Below are 22534 nucleotides of genomic sequence, written 5' to 3' on the forward strand. Positions count from 1 at the left end.
TCAGGTTCTGAAAACTGCAATATTTTTTCCAATCAATTGCATGCACAGAATTCCTATTCCATATGGCACATCAGGAGACAGTCTGACCTTCTCAGTGTCCTTTAGCACATGGTAAACTGGTCGGCCTCAAGGTTATATTTGATATTGCGCAGCTGAGATTGTGAGCAGAGAGGTAAAGAAGTGGACCCAGAAGCATGCACATGAATCAAATTATTCTCTTACTTGCATACAAAGCAGCAGGCAACTCATTGAAAAGCAGACATTTCCACCCATGGCAAGCTAAGTGACATTGAGGCAGGCTAAGATTGCTGATAGAAATTGTATTGAGCATTTAGTCCCCCTAAAATGAGGAAAGCTTAATTTGCAATAGGTTAATTCATTCATGTACCAGGCAACATCTCCCATCTGCAGGTAGGTTTGGGCACATGGACAAAAGGGACTTCCCTCTCCAGACCTGTCAGTATGTCTCTTGCAAGCAAGCTTTTTTTTTTTTTTAGCCACTTCAGTTTAAGCCTTGCAGCCTTTTGCATGGCACCACAGGGTCCTGAGCCTTTGTATTTTGTGCTTGCCCTTGCTCCCTCCATTCATGTTACCTTGTATACTGACCTTTTTGTCCTTCTGTTGCCAAACCCATCATTTACACCAATAAAATCATGGAAATTCATAAGGAAATCATCAGGATAATACCCCAAAACAACATCTGGGCTTGTCCCTGACCAGCCTCAATCAGCTGCAGCCCCTCTGGAGGGGCTGTGAACCCCAGGAGCTAGACTCAGATATCTGATCAGTGGTGAAAGATGCTCTCTTCTGGGTGTTCTGGAGGCATCAGCAGTGGTTTGCAGACCCGCACGGTCTCTACCTGGTTCCTGTGAGGTTTTCTCACTTTCTGATTTCAGTGAGCCTATCTACCCATGTTCCCTGTGCCAGAGATCCCAGTTCTCCCCTCCCCACCCAGAGGCTTTGTGCTTTCTTGTGACCCAAGCCCCAGTGGCTTCACAGTGAAGCACTCTGCTCCCTCCCCTCCTCTGAGTACTGGCACTACTGCAGTCTTCAATGTTTCCAATGCTCCCATCTCCTTCTCCAGGTTTCAGCATGCACTGTCTGCTGGCTTACACCACCCTGTGTAGCCTTTTGATGCAAACACTTGAATCTTTGTGGTTCAGGTCTTGTTATCCCCAGTCCCATCACCATCAGCTGAGAGGGATTCCCACCTGGCACAACGATGACTAAGGCTGATTTCTGCAAGACAACCTACAAGGGGGCAACTCTCTCAGGGGAAGGCTTGCCCAAGGCTCATGCACAAGTGCTGCCTGGTGCAATGCGTATCCCCAAGGCATGGCACAAGTGCCACACGCAGGCACGTCCACTGCCTTTGGACAGCACCCCTAGCCTGAGCCATGGGCTTTCTGTCCTCTTCCTGTGTCTCTCAGCTTTTCCTCATAAAATTCTAAGTTCGTCCCACAGTGGCAGGTCCATTTCTGTCTGCAGAGTGCCCGTGATATGTGTGCAAGGTCACGATTCTCTCCGTCCTAGACCAAATGTCCATGGTAAGTCTTGTGGTGACCTGGGGTGGGCAAGGAGAACGCAATGGGAGCAGGCTGTGGTGCGTTGTGGTCCTTCCCAGGCTGTGCCCAGAGAAGAGAGACATTGGCTTTCCAGTGCAGTAGGAAGGTCCAGCAGAATGTGGTGTGATTTGGTGGGACTGTGACACTGACAGCACTGCACCTGAGCTGCTCACCACCTCTGGCAATGCATCTTTAGGATTGGTGTAGCCTGAGTCTTTCAGCTCTAAGATGAAACTAACGGAGATAAAACAAAATCATACTCTTCACCTTATAAGCACTTCCATTTGCAGCATTGTTTTCAGAGCAGCCTTGTGTTAACGTTGCCTGCCTCATGTCTGCCCTGGACCATGAGCTAGACCAGAGGCAGGCACTGCCAGCTCAGCCTGTGCAATTCCCACAGCCCAGGCAGGCAGATTCAGATCTGGCTGTATCTGGACGCAGTGTGACAGATGTAAATTGAAACACGTCTACAGTTTGGTAACTACTATAGAAAGTGATTACAAACTGAGGAGAAATAAGGCTTAATGTATGTTAGTGCTGGCTCAGGACCTGTTCCAATTTAGCAGGTGTCTGAGCAGGCAAGATTGCTCACCCATGCAACTCACTGGCATTTCTGGAGGTGTTGATAGAGTTGCAAATTAAGGCCCAGTGCTTGATTTCACCTGAGTTTTGACCTCTATTAATTCAAACTGATAGAACAGTATTGATGGAAAAGGGTTTGCGTTGTTGTGCTGAAGCAACGCAAAGTCCCTGGTGACATGGGCTCAGTGGGGTCCCACTGCTAGGATCCTGCCAGGCCATGAATGTCCTTTTGCTCATGCTGAAAGTGCAGGGGACAATTCCTCCTGAACAAAGAAATGTTCAGGAGGAATCGTCCCCTACAATTTCTTTGCTGCTTGGCCAGTGGCACAGCAGTGTCAGTGCCGCAGGTCTACCACCTGAATGTAAAGGGCTTTATTGATCAGCAAGGTGCTGCTTATTCACTTCTGCAGCTGGCCAGTAGAATCGCTCCTTTATCATTTCTACAGAAGCCATGTTCAGGGCGCCATGCACATTCTTAAAATAAACCTACTGAGAAATATTAGCCCAGATTTGACCCACGCAAGGAGATTTTTGTGCTTTGCATAAAGACGAGAGACATGCCGAATTTTCAGTGCCCAAATTAGTGGTTTGACCTAATGCAAATTAAACACTGGAAACCAAAGCCAAACTTAGACTAGTTTTCTTACATCAACACTATATGGAATCACTCATTTCTGGCAAAAAGAAAGGCAGCATCTCTGTTTTATGAGGGAATCAGTGACAACACTGTAAAAATGTAGTTTGCTGAGTGCTGTAGCACCAGTTCCCTTTTCCTTGGCAGCTTCTGTACCTGTGCTAGATCATCCTCATGGCAGGTCTGGAAGGAGACAAGTGAGACTTGATCAGATTTGAAACTGAGACAGTTTTTTTTTTGTTTTGTTTTTGTTTGTTTGTTTTTTATTATTATTGTTTGTTGAAATCTAGGAAACACAGTACACCAAAGAATGTCAGTATCTGCACGAATCAGAAAGAGAGGTATCAAGTGCTAAAACAAAAGTTTGGGGGCAGTTTTCATTATAAGAGATCAGGCTTAAGGCACAGCAGCTGCTGGACTTAGATGGTTTCTCAAGGGCTTGTTTACACTGGCTGTTCCTGATTCTGTAAAAGCTTTCAGATTTTTATTAAAAAAAAAAAAAAAGAATTTCTGTGTAGTGAAGCAGGAACTGGGCAACAGAACAGGTGCAGTTTAAAGGCTTCTTTTGAGGACCTAAGTCAATCTGTATCAGCTGTGTTTCTTGTGTTTTATATTTTGTATGTGGCCTTTGAATCTCACTTCCCTGATGCATTCTGCGGGTGTCACAGACAAATACATCACAAGATCACAGCATGGCTGAGGCTGGGGGCACCCCTGGGTGCTGCCGCTTGCCCCCTGCCCCAGCAGGGCCCCGCAGAGCTGCTCGCCCAGCCCCACGTCCCGGTGGCTGCTGGAGCCCCCGCGGAGGAGCCCCCAGCCCCTCTCTGGGCACCCGCCCGGCACAGCAGTGCTGCCTGGGGCCCAGAGGGCACCTCCCGGGCTCCAGGCTGGGCCCGGGGCCTCTGCTCCTGGCCCTGGGCACCCCTGGCGAGAGCCTCCCCCAGAGCCAGCCCCAGCTCTCGCAGCCTCTCCTCACGGCAGAGGTGCTCCAGGCCCTCCCGCACCTCGGGGCCCTGCTGGGCTCTCGCCACCAGCTCCAGGCCTCTCTGGCCCCGGGAGCACCCCAGGGGCGGCCTCCCCAGCGCGGAGCAGAGCAGAGGGGTCGGATCCTCTGTCACTGGTTTTCCTGATCCCAACCAAGACCAGATCCCTGAAGTGGTAAGGGTTGTGCACACACTAACTGGAGTCCAAGCTGTAAGGAGACAAGTAGCAAACAAGCACAAGAAACCAGACTATGTTATGGCATTTCCCAACTCATCCTGGTGGTCAGTTTGTCTGTGCTACATGGATCTGGTAGACACCATTCTCCTCACGTTCACCCTACCCAAACGTCCAGGCAGTGTCAAACCCCACTGCCTGCAGTGCTAGGGCTAAGCAGGTTTACTAAGAGCTCTGCAAACAGCTTGATCTGGACACACCACACTGCTGGGACTCATGCTATGAAGTCTCCGACAGGCACCCTGAGGGTGAAGCCAAACTGAATTGTCCAGAGCAGTCCTTGTATTGGTGTAATAGAAAACAATAGCTTATGTGCCACAGGTGCTGGGAAAAAAAAAAAAAAAAAAAAAAAAAAAAAAAAAAGTGTTCTCAAATAAAAGAAAAGGCTTATTACATAAAAGCAATAAATGCCATACCTTTATTAATAGGAACCCAATATTAGCAGAAACTGATCATAAAAGAAGGCATTTGCAAGACCAATGGAGGAAAACGCTCAATGTGTGATCTACAAACCTAGTAAATACTCGGGCTGAAGCTGGGGTTTGCAGACACTGTGTCTAGACCATCTGCAACAACTCTAAATCGGGGACAAGGTCTGATGCGTGCCAAGCAGCTAATGGGGGCTTCAGTTCAGCTCTGGGGAGATGTAGTTCAGCGCTGTCTCTCTCCAGAACCTGCACTCCTCCTGTACCCTACCTATAGCAGCTTGGATACTACTGCTCACCAATTTCAATCAGCACATAGATTCATAGCATCATTAAGGTTGGAAAAGACCACACTCGCTGACAAAGAGTCCCTCCCCAGCTTTCCTGCAGCCACTTTTAGGTATTGGAAGGCCACTGTAAGGTCTCCCTGGAGCCGTCCCTTCTCCAGGCTGAACAACTCCAACTCCCCCACCCTGTCTTTGTAGGAAAGGTGCTCCAGCACCATGATCATCTTTGTGGCCCTCCTCTGGACTTGCTGTAATATGTCCATGTCTTTTTTGTGCTGGGAGCCCCTGAGCTGAACACAGTAGTGCAGGTGGGGTCTGACGAGAGCAGAGCAGAGGGGGCAAATCACCTCCCTCACTCTGCTGCCATGCTTCTTTTGATATGGCCAGGATACTGTTGGCTCTCTGGGCTGCAAGTGCAGCTCCATGCTAACCTGCAGTACTTGCATTTATTTCAGTGTTTTCCCTTTGGGAGACTTCCATTTCTGTGAATTCTAATAAGAAAGCAATTCCTGTAATGAAGTCCATTAGGCAGTTGTGATTAGAACAAGTTTATTACACACCTTGTCCCTTGACTCCAGAGCAGACAGCTGAAATAAGGATCTCACCATCACTACAGCAAAAGCTGCCTGCCTTCAGCTTGTTGAGGATTCCCCACAAGTGACATTTCTGGGGTGGGTTCTCCCTTCTTTGTTCCTTCTCTCTCTGCAGCCAGTTAGAGAGCCTGTCTTTTGTCTTTTTTCTTGTGTTTTCTATAAACTGATGGGGAAAGCGGTGCGGGGATGCATTGTGCTCGACATTGTGGTTGCCAAGGGGGAGGATTTGGGTGGGCTTCAAGTCCCACTGAGGTATTCATTACTTTCTCATAGTGACATCTTGCTCTTATTCTTTCAGAAAATGAACTGAGGAGCAGAGAAACACTTTCATGAACTTCTCTTTTACCTGTCGCATCCGCACCCCATACACGATGGGGTTCAGCAGGGGAGGGAAGAGCACGTACAGGTTGGCCAGCAGAATGTGGACATGGTGCGGGATTTTCTGACCAAAGCGGTGTGTTAAAATAGTGAAAAAAGCAGGAATATAGAAAAGAAATATGACACAGACATGAGAGACACAGGTATTGAAAGCCTTGCAGCGGGCAGTTCTGGAAGGAAGTCTGAATAATGCCTGAAGAATTAAGACGTAGGAGACAGCAATAAGCACAACGTCTAGTACTCCTGCTGCGAAAGGCACTGCAAGGCCATACACAATATTGACAGAGATGTCAGCGCAGGCCAGCCGGGCGATGCCCATGTGCTCGCAGTAGGTGTGCAGGATGATGTTGTGCCCGCAGAAGGGCAGCCGCTTCAGCAGGAATACACATGGGAAAATGATGCAAAAACTTCTCAACAGAACCACCAGCCCTGTTTTGACAATAGCTGACTGTGTCAGCATAGCCGCGTAGCGCAGGGGGTAGCAGATGGCCACAAACCGGTCAAAGGCCATGGCCATCAGGATCATAGACTCCGCCGAGGTAGTGAAGTGCAGGAAGAACACCTGTGTCAGGCAGGCGCCGAAGGAGATCTCCCCCGCACTGAACCAGAACAGAGCCAGCATCTTGGGCACAGTCGTGGTTGACAGCATGAGGTCAGTGACAGCCAGCATGGACAAGAGGAGGTACATGGGCTGGTGGAGGCTTCGTTCTGTGCTCACAACAAAGAGCAGGGCACCGTTTCCCAGCAGGGCAGCCAGATACATAGAGCAGAAGGGGATCGAGATCCAGATGTGTGACTTCTCCATGCCCGGGATGCCAGCCAAGATGAAAGTTGCAGGAGTCGAGCTGGTAAGGTTGAATGGTGGCATAAGCTGCACCTGAGTGCAAAGACAGAAAGCACTGCAGAATGTTATTTCACATGCTCAAGCTCTTTCACCCCTATCAAATGCCAGCATCACCTCTGCTGATCAGCTAACAGCCACAGCTGCAGGTACCAACCCCAATTATGAAGACCTGTGGTCTGCAACGTATTGCAGCACATACTTACGTACTCCTACTATGTGCAAGTGGCAGTGTCTATATTTTCTCTTCTCTTGATTTTAAGATGATACAAGTGTATTTTTCTTCCAAGTAGACCAGGCTAAATGGAGACAGAATCAACCCATGCTGCACAAATACCTTAAACCGATGGACTATCAGTCTGGAGTAGAGGGAGTAAGTCATGCAACACAAGAGGAAGGTCAAGTGCTTGCAGGGGGCATCGGGACCTGCAGAGGGGATAATTGGGAGCTTCAGGTACATGGACTCACATGAGTTTAGGACAAAATTAGCTCTAGGATTGAAGTTGGCTGCTCGTTCTCCATCCTCATCTCCAGATTTCTGTCTCCCTTTGGCTTTAGGACTGAAAAGCTTCTGGTTTGGCTCACTCTGCACCTCACTGTCAGTGCAAGTCGAGTGGAAATAAAATCTAACCGGGCACTGGGAAAGACTCTTTTGTCAGGGGAAGACCCTGAGCTGGAGTTCCCCCAGCAGCCAAGGACTGGGCTGCACCACTGCCCTGCAGAGGGTCCGAAGGAGGCTGGGTCATCCCCAGACTCGCACAAGTTAGACTGAGATGCCTCTGTTTTTCAGCAGCTTCTGCAATAGTCAGTCAGCTCTTAAATACCAAGACTCAAAATGGGAATCACCCGTAGCGCAACTGAGATGAACAAGTATTGCAAGTACTTCAAACCATACCTGTGAGGTTACTGCGTACCAAAATACTGACTCCATGTATGAGAAAGCAATTGCATTTTTAAAGATGGAGTTGGTTCTCAGAGAGGCACACAGTTTCATGTCCAAGGAACCTGTACCATAGAAACAACATAACAGTGGACAGTCTTTAAAAAATAGTGAAGATAAAAAACTATATAATGCTGTAAACAAAGTAAAGCAATTCATTGTAAATATTGTATGAAATAAAAATAGATGTGGCATGTTAACAGATGGAAAACACTACTCATGCAAATAGCAGGTATACTCTGTGCTGTTATACTAAAAGCTACTCAGCTCTTGCCAAGCTCCGGATCTTGAACTGCACACAAACAAGGGCCCGTTGCATCTGCAGGTTGGGATCACAGCGCAGCCAGCAGCTCTGTGCCAGAGGGACCTCTCAGCAGCAGACCCTTCCTAGTCACCGCTGTGAAGCTGCACTAACACAAGTACAGCACAAAGGATGTGTCTTCTACAACTACCTCCAGGCAGTTCCTTGGAACCTTTTATTCCTAAAAATCTTTTTAGCTTCACTAAATGCAGTAACTTGAAATATTCCCACAGAGCAGCCTGAGGATTACAAAGAGGTCTGATCTCTTGTCATTGTGGCAGAAGCAAGGGCTCTGATCAAGGACACAGCTGTCCTAGTTTCATCTGGGCTAGAGTTAATCTTCTTCAGAGTCACTGTTCGTACTGTGTTTTGGATTTAGGATGAGAACAGTGCTGATAACACACCAATGCTTCAGTTGTTGCTGAGCAGTGCTTAAGCAGAGCCAAGCACTTCTGTGCTTCTCACACTGCCCTGCCAGTGAGGGGGCTGGCGGTGCACAGGGAGCTGGAAGAGGACAGAACTAGGAAAGATGACCCCAGCTGGCCAAAGGGATATCCCATGCCACGTGGCATCACAGGGCAATATAAAACTGTGGGGTTGGCCGAGGTGGGGGGCAGCCACTGGTCGTGGTTCAGTGGGTGCTGAGCAATTGCATTGTGCATCGCGTGCTTTGCTTATTCTTGGCTTTGTATTATTGCCTTCTCCTTCTTATTAAACTGTTCATAACTCAACCCACGAGTTCTCGCACTTTTACCATTTTTTGAGTCCCTCCCCCAGGCACTGCAGAGGAGAGCAGACAGCTACAAGGTGATGAGCTGCCTGCCCAGTTACACCACAGCAGCAGCTTCACAGAGCTGCAGAGGGGCAGTGGATGGAGCCCCCACCCCAGGGGCAGCCTTCACAATACGACAGCCTTTGGAAGGGAGCTGGGGACACAGAACTGGGCAGGGGAAAACAGTCTGCTAGCGACTTGCTGTCCCCAGGTGAGAGAATGAAGATAACACCAGTGTTTTCCCTCATGGCCTGAGCACATCCACAGCTCTCCTGTGGCAGGGAGACGCTCAGTGCTGCCCCAGGTCAGAGCGCACTGTGGTGCCCCACGGACATCACCCTGCATGGGGCTTGCTCCTGCCCTGCCACCTCAGCTCCACTTTCAAAATCGTGTTATCTCAGCTGAAGAGCAGCCGATCTGGCTGTGCAATGCTGGAAGGTGCTTCACCAGCTTATTGCACACTGCGGATGTGGCTCCTCTGTCCTAGCGCTCCCCCGGCCCCAAGCATGCAGCGCAAGCAGCTCACCAGATCCTCGACCCCACAGCAGCGCGGGTCCGTGGCAGCGGCCAGGCAGGGCTGCAGCGTGGAGCCCTTGTACCGGCTGCACGGGGCCCGGGTGGAGGCACTGCACCCACTGCGTCACGCCAAAGGTGCACTGCAGCCACCAGCAGCACAGGGATCTTCCCCAGGTCCCTCATGCACCACGCGCATTACGAGCACATCGCTCAGTGCAGACAGGTCCCCAGCGCCCAGACCGGCACCTGCACAATTATACCTGTGCCATTTGCACAGCCTGTCCCCAGGGCCCTGGCTGGACTCACAATGTCACTGCAGGCAGCAGCAAGGCGCAGTCTGTGGAAAAGCAGGCACGATGAGTTCCAAAAGAGTGCTGTAACTTCTCCAAAGCAGCCAGACATACAAAGTGGGGGCAGTTGCTTCTGCAAATAGTTTAACATCTATTTATAAATAGCATCCTGCTTTTTGAATAGATTATTGGGCACGATACGTAATGCCCTCGGTGGTTATTGCAATAAAGGAATTTGGAGAAGTTCCATAAAGAGACAGTCGTGGCCTGCACTCCTGTCTGGGATGCGGGAGGACAAGCTGGGGAGCGTTGCTAGCACAAGTGACTGGACTCTGCCCCACCTCCTAGGTCAGTGCAGACCCTCAAGAACTTCACCACACACAGGGTGAGCACTGCATTAGTCTGTAGGAACTGTTTTCTGCAGGATGAATCATTTCAGTACATAGAAGCCAACAGGCAGGGGCAGCTGTGAATGTCACAGATACAGCAGCACACCCACACCTGGAGTTAGATTTTGGCTCCAGAGGGGCCGGCAATCAGAGTACGGTCACTGCAGGGGGGAACGGAGCAGATCTGGGAGTGGGCTGCAGGAGCCCCTTCAGTGCTGGTGCCACCTCGTGTCACAAACCCTACCGCCCATATCTTCTGGTGCCCAGGCACCTTTAAAGAAGCCCGGGTCTCGGGATGAGGACCAGCTTGCTAACAAGGCAGAGAGCTGATGTTTATCAGCCTGGCTGCCTCTGAGAACAAGGAGAGATGCAGAAGCAACGGTGGAGTCCTTGCTGTCCTGCAAGCACAGATGGTTCCTATGCTCCCTGCCACGCAGACTACAAGGGATCACACTCCTCCAGCAACTCCCAGCTCACACCAGACATCCCACTCAGAAGCTGAGCAAAGTCAGGGGGACGTTTTTGTTGGGGGGAAAAAAAAACAACACAAAACAACATTGCATTTGGTGACATCTTCATGTGTCATGAGTTCCTTCCAGGTTTACCAAAATAGTTATAAGAAAACAAAGAAAAAATGTGTTTGAAATTGTAAATCAGCACTTTATTGTAACTGAAACCCTAAAAATGCTTGCATTTAAAACATGAGCATTTTAATGGAATGCTTGTTCCAACAACCTTTTGTGTATAAGTGTTTATCCATCCTTAATTCACCTTCTGAGATGCTCTGTTCTGTCCTGCCTCATCTCCCGTCACTCATCCAGAGGGACACAGGTGTCTTGTAATTCCCATGTCACAGCTACCAGCCCCACGTGCATGTCTCAGATGCCCAAGGGCATCTCAGGTGGTGCTGGGCTCCTGCAGTTGAACACGGAGCTGTGCCAACATCTCTACAGGCTGCAGGAGGAGGCTGGATGCACACTTCACATCAAACTTTCACATTTCAGTTTCCCCCACCTGCACCTACCTCAGTCCATCATCGGCCATGGATGAACAGCCCAGGACAGGCCACACAAGCTCTGTGTGTGTGTGTTCAGCTTCACGAGACCTTAGCAGATGTTCCACCTGACTCCATGAGCATGGCCCAAATCAGAGACATTTCCCAGCAGCACAGTCCCAAAGCAGCAGCAGCAGCATTTACCACCAAGGAAATCTGCAGAGTCTTGACCTCATTAAGCAGCACGCCTCAGGCCACAGCTGCTGCATGGGGACCCCAGCAAGCCAGTGGCCACCAGCCCCTGGCATCAATCACATGCCTGTGGTCGAAGCTGAGACTGGCTTCTTGAGGGAGGGAAGAGCTGAAGCCCAGCAGACACACAGCCTGCCAGCCACCACCAGAGGCAGCTGCTGCTGCAGGGGATTGGCTTTATCAGGGCAGGTCAGACGAGGCACAGCTGCTGGCACCGGCACCATCAGCATGGGGTCTGCCACAGGGAGGACATTTTCCAGCCACAGCCGATCAAGCACCCAGCCCGTCTCCCCAGACCGATCCTCCAACCACATCTGGAAAGGTGAAGAGAGGAGAAAGGAGAAACAAGATGCAAAATAGCAAGCAGGGATAAAACACAAAGTCTAAGTTTGTTACTGGCTGCAGAGCCATGGAGGGGGAGGAGGAGGAAAAAGAAATGGGTAGAAAACCCCTCATGGGACATTTTGTAAAGGAAGGGTGCTGGGAGAGAAACATTTGCAAAAGAAATGAGTGGGAAATCTGGAGCCAGAGGAAGACGACTCAGTGCTTGGATGCAAGGGCAGAGAAGGGGGGGGCAGGAGCAGGAGGGTAGGGAAGGGATGGGACTGGAGCAGAACTGTGCAGAGGTGCTGAAGGGCAGGGTCTGGGCTGTTCCTGATCCTGACCCTGCTCACCCAGGGCAGGGCTGGGAGAAGGGAAGAAGCTCCAGAAGAGCACAGCCCCAGCAGCTCCATCTCCTAACACCACAGTTCTGAGTCATTATAGGCAGGTCTGCAGCATCAAACCCCTAAAGCTCCCAATCAGTTATCATGGTTTGTGTTATAAAGACAAGGTTTTAACAAGCATTATGGCTGCATATGGCACTGCCCTGTGCGCTGCCTCAGGCTCACACACAGCAAAGCAAAAGGGACAAGACTTACAAAGAGACAGCCCTGATCCCAAGGAATGGTTTGCAGAAGATATCTTAATCCCTGGTGCCGTGGGTGACGCTGGGGAAAGCACAAAGCGTTTGGGATTTGTTAATCAGAGAAACTCTTATCTAGTGCATGAAACTAAAAACTACAATGATAGGTGGGTAGAAACCAGCTGTGAACATATTCAGGATGAAAAGCCAGGTTATAACCAGCATGGATAGTTGCCATAACCCTCACCATAACCCTTGGACTTCACTCCCAGAGGAGAAGCAGTGGCAGAAATGACAGATTGACTTTCAAAACAGTTTGCTCAGTAGAGGAAAAGCTGATGCCTACAGTGGCAGGTATGAGGCTGGGTGGCTCAGATACTCCCTGCCTCTCTCCTTTAGGGCCTTTACAAAAGAACAAACAAACAAACAGCTTTCAAAGTGCCACCATTTCTTTTGGAGTCCATATGAGAGCCATGCTGATTTATCATTTGGTCTTCAGCATTAGTGCAACAAAGCTGGTGGAAGGTCTAGAGAACAAGTCTTATGAGGAATGGCTGAGGGAAGTGGGGTTATTTCATCTAGGGAAAAGGAGGCTCAGGGGAGACCTTATCAATCTCTACAACTACCTCAAAGGAGGTTGTAGTGGAGTGGGGATCAGTCTCTTCTCCCAAGCAGCAAGCAATAGTATAAGAGGAAATGGCCTCTAGTTGCACCAGGGGACCTTTAGGAAAAAATATTCACTGCATGGGTTGTGGAAGAGGCTGCCCAGGGAAGTGTTTGAGTCACCATCCCTGGAGGTCTTCAAAAGACACGTAGATGTGGTGCTTAGGGACATGGTTTAGTGGTTGACCTGGCAGTGCTAGGTTAACGGTTGGACTTGATGGTCTTAGAGGTCTTTTCCAACCTGAATGATTCTACGATACTATGATCCCCAGAGCTCAGTTCCTAGCCTGTAAAAAATGTATATTTTCCCTCCCTGGTGTCTTTTTCTGGCATGTTTTTCACCTGCGTATATGTCTGGATTCTATCTGCAAATGGGTAGCACCATATTCAGGCAGGGCATTCACCGTGTCACAGCACAGAACCCCTCATTTCTGAATGCAGGATGTCCTTGCAGCTAAGAGGGAATTAATTCTCATAGACTGAAGAATGCTACAGCACACAACTTCTTATTATGCACCTTGCTACCTTTAGTGTACAATGAGACTGAAACACAATCATCAACAAACAAGGTTCATCATTTGGACGAAGCAGTTATGGTATCTTGTTTGATGACGGTGCTTTTGCCAGTATCTCAGCTGCTGCATTGATCTCACCTTCTGCATCCATCAGAGCCTGCAAGTTTGCACGTTGGTCCTGGAAGCCCATGGCATGGAGCTGCTGCATTTGTCTCTCATATCTGATCTGTGGTGCTTGCTCGTCCATCTCTATCTGGTCTTCTTCTTCACCCTGTTCTGACACCAAACTTACATCATTCTCAGACTCATTGCTTTGTGTCGACTCGTCCATGCTTTCCAGATCCAGCTCCACATGTGAGTCCCCCAAACTCAACATGAAATCTGGTGCCTCTGTGGTGAGGATCTGTAATCCCAGCTGGATCTGCAGCAATGCCTGCAGCGCCCTGGGGTTTCTCAGCAAGGACGAAATCTCAGCGTTCTCCATCTCTGGCGGTAGCTGCTGTGCACTTTGATCTTGAGGTGGAGAGTTTTCATCTCTTGATGTATGATCGCTATTCAGCAGCATTTGTGCTGGACCACTGGGGTTTGTTAACGCATCCTCCAGGTTTTGCATGAGTTCTGCGTTTCCTGTTATCTGCTGCACCATGCTCTCAGCCTCCCCTGAGTTGGAGACCACCGCGCCTGCTGCAGGATCCAAACTCAGCACAATGAGACTCTCGTCTGTGCCGTTTGCCAGTTGTTCATCGCAGTCACATACACTGGCTCTGTTGGACTGCGGAGCCCATGGGTTGGGTAATGGCCTCCGGTTTTCAGTCCGGGCTGGTAGCTGGGCTCCGTTCAGGGACAGGTTACTGTCTGGTGGAGCAAACAAGTTGTTGCCTATCTGTGCCTGCACAGCATCCAGGATGGGCTCCTCAACTTCCCTGTAGAGCTGCTCCAGAGCATTGTACCCACCAGGGATGCTTTCGAGGTTGTTCATGGCCAAATCGTGGTTCCTTACCATCTCTTGCATTACAGCAGGGTTGCTGTGGGCCTCTAATATTTCCCTTATCGTGTGTGGGTTGGTGAGAATGTGACCAATCTCGGGATTTTGCTCAGCCAGCTGCTGCACCTGAGGGTTGGACATGATGATGTCCCTGACAAGGCTGGCATTGAGAAGGGTGTTCTGCACAAAGGTGCTCTGCGCCACCTCGCTTATCAAGCCATTCACAAACACATCTTGTCCTTCAATGCTGCTCACCAAGTCCGACACATCTGTTGAGTCCAGGCCTAGGATATTTACACCTGTCACCCCAAGGAGGAACCCCTGCAAAAACGTGTTGTTGTTGATGGTGTTCATATCCAGCTCTGAACTGAGGATCCTAGCCATGAGTTCTTTCATGGTCTGCACCACTATTTCCTGGCCAGACATCAACAGCTCAGACAAATCCTGATAGCTCAGGCCTGGGTTTTGCAGATCAACTATGTTTTCCAAGAAGAACAAATTGGAATTACTGCAGCTGGGAGGCTGCATCAGGGTGGTTGCAGCTCCTTGATCTGGCAGGCCCTCCTGTGGTCTCTTTTGGGACCTGATGACAAGGTGGATGCTGACCCCATTGTGGACTCCGTACTGGCTCAGAGTATCTTGATCTTTGAGGACTTTTCCAGCGAATATCAGCACCAGGAGATCAGGGGGAGTTTTAAAACGCTGGCCAATGTCTTCCTTAAACTCCTGGATGGTGCTGCTCTGAGCAACCTCAAACTGCTCCTTCTGTTTGAGGGTTTTTACAGTCACTTTGATGATATCTGAGGAATCCGTGGTGACAAGAGGCTGACTATCCCCTTTGCTTTCAGACATGGTGACTTTGAGATCGGGGCTGTGCTTCAGTCTGTCAGAAAGCAGAGGCACTGGCAGAAGGTGGGAAGCAACGGGGGGCAATGGCTGCCAGCTGAAACAAGGGGTGGCAGTGGTGCCTGCTGTGGTGACAGCTGCCAGGGGGGATCAGTGACACGGGGACAAGGACCACCTCTCCCCACCGTGCGCCCAGAGTGCACATACCAGCCAGATGTTGCACAGCTGCTCCCCCTGCTCAGTGCCCCAGGGGTCGCCCCATCTTCCTTGTCCCGTCCCCTCGGCCACGCAGCCCGGCCACGCTGCCAGCCCCGTGTTGTGACATCACGCTGGTGTCAGAGAGACCAGCAGGGCACGGGCAGGGGGCACCTCCCCTGGAGACGAGCTTGGGCACCCTCGGCTCTGCCATGCACAGACAACCGGGTCTCAGGGACACAGGGAGACTGCAACACGGGAAAATCTGGGCTGAAGGGACTCCAGGACCACTTCCACCACTTCAGTGCACCGGCCAGGTGCAGGCTGACCCCACCAGCCCTGCTGTGATGCTGCCAGGACTGCTGAGCACCCCTCCCACCAGCTTTGCTCCAGGGGCACACTGGTGCCTGCCAGCCTTTGGGTCCCCTCGAGGCTTTGCTGCCAGCCCTGCATGCACACCCAGGCCAGCACTGTCCCCCCACAGACTCCTGGCAGTGCCACCTCCGTGCCAGACACCCCTCTGAGTACAGCTGTCTGAGCAGGGCACATCCCCCTTCCTCAGCCCGAGCCCAAGGCATCCTCCCCTCTTCAGCCAGGAAACGCCACCACCACCAACTGCACCTCACTCAGCTGTGAAAGCCAATGCTTGCTTCAAAACAAAGCCAAAAGGAGGTAAATTTCTCCTTTCATCCCATTCTTTATTTCCCGCTTATGTGGTGCTTGGAAAAACTTCTCACTGTTCCCAGGCTGCCACTCAGTTTCTTCATCAGCAAACTTCAGCGACTAAACTTCATGGTGCCAATATAAAACTCCGGGTGCATATCAGAACTACAGCTTCACTTGTTCAGTCTTTTTTTCGTAGCCTTTATGTTATTAGATGTTGCTATCAATTTTATAAATTATAAAAGTATTATTTTGACCAAAAAATAAAAAATTTGAAAGTCATCCATTTGTAGAGCTTGTTTCACACCTGAAGGACACTGACCATGTCACCTGGTAACTCCCTGAAGGATGCGGTGTGGTTTCTGCTTCTGGACAGAGTGCCAGGTGAAGAGCACACCCAGAGCCCCAGCTCACTTGCTTGCAGTAACAAAGAGCTCCTCTGCAGTTATTTGTTTGACCAGACTGTGCTGGCACCAGCTCTATCACTCCACGGCACCCTTTTCCTCCTGTTTGCCACCAGCGCAGCTCCGTGCTGAAAGGCTCCCACAGCTCACCCCTTCTGCACCCCCGGGAGCAGCCTGGCAGTCTCACAGCTGGGATATTCTTCCCTACCCGCATCCCATATTTATCCTAAATGCCAATAATGTGCCTATGTAGTGCCTCTCCGCTAATAAATCAGGAGATAAGTAAATCTGGGATGGTTACTTAGAAGGAAGGACTTTTCCAGCCACTCTTCCACTTCCCTCCCCATCAAGGAGGGCCATTAACCTAAGCAGCTTTGGTTCTTCCTGGAATTTGATTTCTGGAGCTTGCTGGGCTTGGAGGCTGTCCCAGGAACTGCCTGTGGTTTTACAGCATGTTAGAAGCTGTTGCTCCTCCTCAGACATTGTTCATACTGGGGGGGGGAAAGAGGGGGTATTTTCTTGACCCAGAATTGGTGCTTGCAGCTTGTGCAGAGCTTCTGGTGCCCCCCAGGGTCCACAGACAGCACAAACCATGGAACTGACTGCTGCTTCCACCATAGGGAGCTGCAGACCTTGTTTATCTGTGACCAAGCCTGAGAGGTCTTTGTGTTAGAGACTGTTGCCAGCCCTTCTGAGTTCTAGGTTTGCTGGAAAAAAAAAAAAAAAAAAGTCATCCTCTGTGTGATTTTTTGCTGCTGTGCGTCCTCGGTGGAGAGCACAGATGGTGCCGCCTGCTGGGACCCCCCCTGCAGCAAGGGAATCACCCTCCTTGTGGGGATGAGTAGCCATGGGGGGACACCATGACCTGGAGGGACACGCTCCAGAAACCTCCTGCCACGGCCGTCTCTGCTCCTGCTCAGGGCAGTGCTTGAGCAGCAGCCTGGCCCCAGCGGGTGAGCGGTGCTGCTGCAGGCACCTCCGTCAGGGCTCACGGTGCTGCTGCTGGTGCAGGGGCTGGTGGGGCTCAGGGGAGCGCAGCTTTGTACCAAATAACTTCTGTTCTCCACATGGGCATATTATCTGGATTGGGATAGTCACTGTTGGAAAGACTACTGTTGTTCTCAGGAGCTTCTCACAGCAGTTAATAATTCTCACTATTCAAAATAATGCTCTTACTTTTAATCAGAATATGTCTGGCTTCATTTTCCACTCATTCAAATTCATCATTCTCAAGGGCATTACAGTGATCCTCAGCATCAGATGTTTTCTCCTGGGGCTGCCATTCTGCAATGAAGATGCCTCTACATCTCTTCAGGAATTAATGTTTTGCTCCCATTACAGATCAAGTATTTTCTCCAGCACTCACACGTGTCTGTCTTGCCTCCCTGCCCTCCAGACATCTCTGCTGTCTTTCAAGTCATGACCCCAGAGCAGCAGGCAGGACCACAGCACGACTCACACCACGAACCACTCCAGCCCCTCACTGAGTGCGCAGCCCACCTTCACCTGCTCCTCCCCAGGCAGCCAATTCAAGGCTGAAGCAATCTGTGGGTTCATGTGAGCCACAGGCAGGTGAGCCAGGCTAGAATTCACTTGCTTGTCCTCCACCAAGTCCAGCAATGGGGATCTGGGGGGAAATTCATGTAAACATGTCACTAGTCAGAAGTGCTTTGTTCCCTGAGCTTGTGCTGTGCAGGCAGCATCCCTGCAGCGCCCCAGCCATCGGAGCAGAGCTCTGGGTCCAGCCCTTGCCCTGCTCTGCACCCCATCAGTGCTGTGCCTCTGATCATCGCTGAGGCTGCTCTCCTGCATTGGTCAGGCAGCAGTTTGGCTCCTGTGGGTTTTGGGATCAAATGTCTCCCTACAGGTTTGCCTGCACTGAGCACCTACACAGCTAGTACAGGTGGGCACACGTGGGTCTGCTCAGCGGGCTCAGATGAGTTGGCTGTGACACCCAGCAGTTCCTAGGGCTGAAGGTTTATTTCTCACAGCCTGTAACTCCACTGGGGTCACCCCACCTTGTCTTTCTCAACACAGCCCTGTGAGATGCCCTGCTTTCATACTCCTTACACTGAACCAACTCTCAGACGTTACTGCCGCAGAACAAAGCTGCTCAAAGTGCTGTTTTCTCCCAGTGGTCCCCACCTCGTTTTGTCCCCATCTTTATCGCAGAGCCCCTCTACAGCTGTTGCACGGGGACTGGGCAGTGCTGGGTGTGCTGGGAAGGAGTGGGTCCCTCCGGGACGCCCCCACAGCCCCAGCCTCCCTGTTCCCTCCCCACCACGAGGAGGGGGCTGCAGCACGCATGCACGGCCCTTCCCAGCCTCCCTACTGGTTTCAGAAACGAGCTGCTGGGAACTGGCGGAAGGACGTGAGAACAGGCTGAGAGGAACAGGGGCCTTCATCGCCACCATCACCCCTACATGGCTGTGGGAGCACCTTGGGACTCAGCCTGTCGGCCAAGCATCACCCAAAGAGCCCCCACCAAAGTGCTCATTCCCTCAGCCCCCCGCGTTTCCCCAGAGGGGAAGTGGCTGCAGCCCCTGCTCTGCACCTGGCTCCTCCCGAGCATGACTTTGCATCCACCTCGATTGACTTGGCTGTGTAACAGCCTCTCCTTTGTCAACAATATGGCTGTGTTGGTCTTTGCATCATCTAAAAACCTCATTAGCAATGATTTTATACTTGTTTCTACACAGCTGATAAAATCATACCTAGTATCAGACCTGGTGTCAAATCCCTGCTGAATCTCCCCAGAAATATATGGAAAACAAGCTCTCAGTGAGGAACTATCACTGCATCAAGACCTTGCAGTTAGCCAAACTCCATTAACAACTTCTTTATTTATAAGTAGGCATATCATTTGTTTCTTTGACTATCTGTTTGTTATAATGAGTTATTTATCTGAATGTTGTGGGGAAAAAAAATACAGTGTTATTTAGCCCTCAGGTAACTTTATCACCCAAATACGGAAGTCATTGGAAAATGAAATGACATGATTCTATGGAAACTAAGCACAAGAAATAAGTACTGATTGCCACTGATTGCATTCTTGCCTTTTTGCACTTTATTGATCAAGTCTCATATTCACTTTTCCATTTCTTTATTTGGAGCTGATGTCAAACTGAGCAGTGTCAAATTCCTCCGATCATCCCTTTTCTCCTTTTTAGTACTGGAACATGGCAGAAGGAGTTGCTTTTCTTCTGTTTTTCTGAGCCTGGCATCAGCCGAGGAAGCCTTGCAGGCCTGGTGGCTCCTCCACCAGCCCCTTTGGACTGCCTGCCCACATGTTGCCTGGACCTGACCCCAGCTTCCAAAGGCCATGGACAGGATGAATGCAGCTGAAAATGAAAATAGAGACAGGCAGAGCCTGCCTTGCAAAGTGCACCGTGAGGAGCTGTGGAGGTGTTGCTGGCGATGCCAGTGAACAGCTGCGCCCCCCTGCACGAGACCCCCAGGCTGAGGAGGTGAGCGACGCGCTCCTGGATCAACCACGTCCTCACCCCATACACGATGGGATTGAGTATGGGCAGCACCACCACGTAGAGGTTGGCCAGCAGGATGAGGACGTGTCGAGGGACCTGGTGGCCGAAACAGTACACTAGGAAGGAGAAGAAGGCTGGCATGTAAAATATGGTGATGACACAGAGGTGGGAGCCGCAGGTGTGCGGGGCCTTGGGGGAGGCACATGGGGCAGGTGGCCCCCAGAGTGCCCTGAGGATCAGTGTGTAGGACACGGCGATGGAGACAGCGCCCAAGCTGGCCGAGAGGAAGCTGGCAACCACCCCATACCAGATGTTGACGGAGATGTTGGTGGAGGCCAGGTGGGCCACGCTGATGTGCTCACAGTAGGTGTGCGGTGTGATGCTGTGCCCACAGTAGGGCAGCCGCTTGAGGAGGAAGATGGCAGGGGACATGATGCAGAAGCTCCTGGCCAAGGCCGCCATACAGACCTTCACCACCACAGAGCGTGTCAGGATGGCCAAGTACTGCGGCGGGTCGCAGATGGTGATTTAGCGATCAAAGGCCATCACCGGCAAGACGGCCAACTCTGTCACAAAAACAAAATAGATGGAGAACATCTGTGCCAGGCAGCCATTGAAGGAGATACAGGTGGAGAGAGACCAGAGGACACCGAGGGTTTTAGGTACAGTGGCAGGGGACAGCAGCAGGTCGCACGCTGCATGCACAGGAACATGTACATGGGCTGGTGGCGGCCATGCTCCTTCACGATGGTGACGAGCAGGACGGTGTTCCCAGGAGGGCAGCGGTGTACATGCAGCAGACCAGGATGGAGATCCAGGTGTGAGACTTCTCCATCCCGGGTATCCCCACCAAGATGAAGCATGCAGGGTGGGACCCTGACAAGTTTGTCACCAGCATGACTCAGTGCAATGCTTCACTGCCTGTCATCGCTGTGTAATTATAGGAGTAAAGGCTCAGAGCAGCTAAGTGGTGCCCAGGATACAAACAGGAGCAGAGCTCGTGATTATCACTGCTCAGGGCTCAGACACTTACCTTCTGAACCATATTTTGTCTAGAAGTGCTAAATGCTGGGCAGTTTGGTCTACCAGGGTTTCCCTCCATTGTCCAAGTCCCCTCACTGGAGCTTGGCAGCCTCATTTCTGCTCTTTGAGCCTTTGAAGTTAGGAGTCTTCTGCCTCCAACTGCCTGCAGCTGCTGGGAACTAGAGCAAAATAAGCAGAAGATCTGTTCCTGAGTCATCAGTCACAGGGATGCCTCTCTGGGAGACATTTTTGGATATGACCATAATTTATGTTGTAACTGAAAAATCTTCAGGGTTGGAAATATTTTTAGGAGAATTCCCTACTCTCCTATGACTGCCACAAACAAGGCATGTGCAGTGTCCATCCTGCTCAGGGATCCTGGTTGAAGAGCACCCAGCTTCAGGGAGTCAGAGCAGCTTGGAACCTACGGATGAAATTGAGACACAAGGAACCTGGATCAGTCCTGTCCTTGGCTGCCCGTACAAAAGCTGTCTGTAATGCATCCCCTGCATGCAAGGCACATGAAAGGCAGGGGAGAGCCCTTTCCATCCCAAATTCTCTGCTTTATGGGAGAGCCCCAGACTGCAGTGCCTGCTCAGCCAGGTATCTGGAGAAATCCTCATCCAATAAACAGAGATGCAATTAAAAGCCACCAGCAGCAGGGCATTATCAAAGTGCCCAGGGTCTGAAAGGATTTTACAGCATCACGAGGAGTACGGAGCTGTGTGTCAGGGGCTTCTACATCTTGTCTTATGCCCACAGAGCACAAACCAGGGCTCTGAGTGGCTGTTGGTTTGCAGGGTGCTGTTGAGCCAGCACCATGAACAAAGAGTGATGAACCACCTGGCACTGGGGACTGCTATTTTAGAGGCTATGGAAAATTTACAGGTGAACTTCTGCAGTAGCTCCAAGCCAGTGCTCTTCAGGTGTTAGGTGGTCACCAGTCAGACCCCACGCAGTCCTGCAGTGGTTATACTGCGTCCAGCAGTGAAAGTTGTGCTCCTAGCTCCATCCCAAAAGCACTGGGGTTGTCACCAACTCGTTATCCCCAAGTAGTGCTAATTGAGTGGGGACTGCACAAGCCCTGCAGACCTCTGGATTATCCCCAGAGCAGCCTTGGTGAATCAGCTGAAGCATCACTGCCCTCCCCCCACCCCTCCACCCCCAACCATGGCAGCTTGTGCAAAATCACTGCCTGCTCCTAGCTCCTGAAGGCTTCCCAGGGCCATAGGATCACAGAAACATAGAATCATTATGGTTGGTCCAACTGTCCCCCAAGCACCCGTATCACCCACTAAACCCTGTCCCCAAGCATCACGTCCAACCTCTCCTTGAACACCCCCAGGGACGGGGACTCCCCCACCTCCCTGGGCAACCTGTCCCAAGGCCTGACCGCTCTTGCTGAGCAGAAATGTCTCCTCATTGCCAACCTGAACCTCCCCTGGCATGACTTGAGGCCATTCCCTCTGCTCCTGTCCCTGGTTCCCTGTGAGCAGAGGCCGCCCCCCAGCTCCCCACCCCTTCCTTTCAGGCAGTTGCAGAGAGCAATAAGCTCTGCCCTGAGCCTCCTCTTCTCCTCTTTGTGCATGCTGTGCGATTCCACCCAAGATGACCTGTTCCATCACCCTCCCCGGCAGCGAGGACAGGCTGAGACCTCACTGGCCACGGAGGTGCCAGCAGGGGCAAACCAGGTCCTGTCCATCAGGTGTGAGTTTGGAAGTCATCGCCACACCTGGACTGAAAGTGCTTGGTGAGCAGGTCCTGTTTCAGCTTTTTGTGGGACAGAATGGAGAATTTGGGACCTCAGAGGTGGAGATCAGCAAACATTGCTGCTGCAAACTTTTTTATCTGATTTTGTCCTCATTTCCAGTGTT

General features: G+C 51.0%; 2 protein-coding genes and 1 pseudogene across 2 annotated transcripts; all 3 read right to left on the reverse strand.

The window, feature by feature from the left end:
* Nucleotides 1-5590: 5590 nt before the first annotated feature.
* Nucleotides 5591-6565, reverse strand: LOC116496845 (olfactory receptor 52B2-like). Its single transcript, XM_032200225.1, has one exon. It carries the CDS (start codon nucleotides 6548-6550, stop codon nucleotides 5591-5593), a length of 960 nt encoding a protein of 319 aa, XP_032056116.1. The 5' UTR covers nucleotides 6551-6565.
* A 6570-nt stretch (nucleotides 6566-13135) lies between these two features.
* LOC116502224 (ubiquilin-1-like) lies at nucleotides 13136-14896 on the reverse strand. Its single transcript, XM_032208024.1, has 2 exons — nucleotides 14541-14896; nucleotides 13136-14411 (listed from the first exon to the last, which is right to left on the reverse strand). The coding sequence occupies exons 1-2, from the start codon at nucleotides 14894-14896 to the stop codon at nucleotides 13136-13138; spliced, it is 1632 nt and encodes a 543-aa protein (XP_032063915.1).
* Nucleotides 14897-17607: 2711 nt separating this feature from the next.
* LOC116502232 lies at nucleotides 17608-20535 on the reverse strand (annotated as a pseudogene).
* Nucleotides 20536-22534: the final 1999 nt, after the last annotated feature.

Source organism: Aythya fuligula, chromosome 1 (genome assembly GCF_009819795.1).
Source record: "Aythya fuligula isolate bAytFul2 chromosome 1, bAytFul2.pri, whole genome shotgun sequence".
NCBI lineage: Eukaryota > Metazoa > Chordata > Aves > Anseriformes > Anatidae > Aythya > Aythya fuligula.

Bases quoted from the DNA above. Each gene is read 5' to 3' on its own strand.
- LOC116496845 (XM_032200225.1), bottom strand. From the start codon at position 6,550: ATGCCACCATTCAACCTTACCAGCTCGACTCCTGCAACTTTCATCTTG.
- LOC116502224 (XM_032208024.1), bottom strand. From the start codon at position 14,896: ATGTCTGAAAGCAAAGGGGATAGTCAGCCTCTTGTCACCACGGATTCC. The intron at 14,412-14,540 runs GTTCTTCTTGGA...TAGGATCCTCAG, and splicing joins AGCTGCAGTAATTCCAATTT to TTCAGAGCTGGATATGAACA.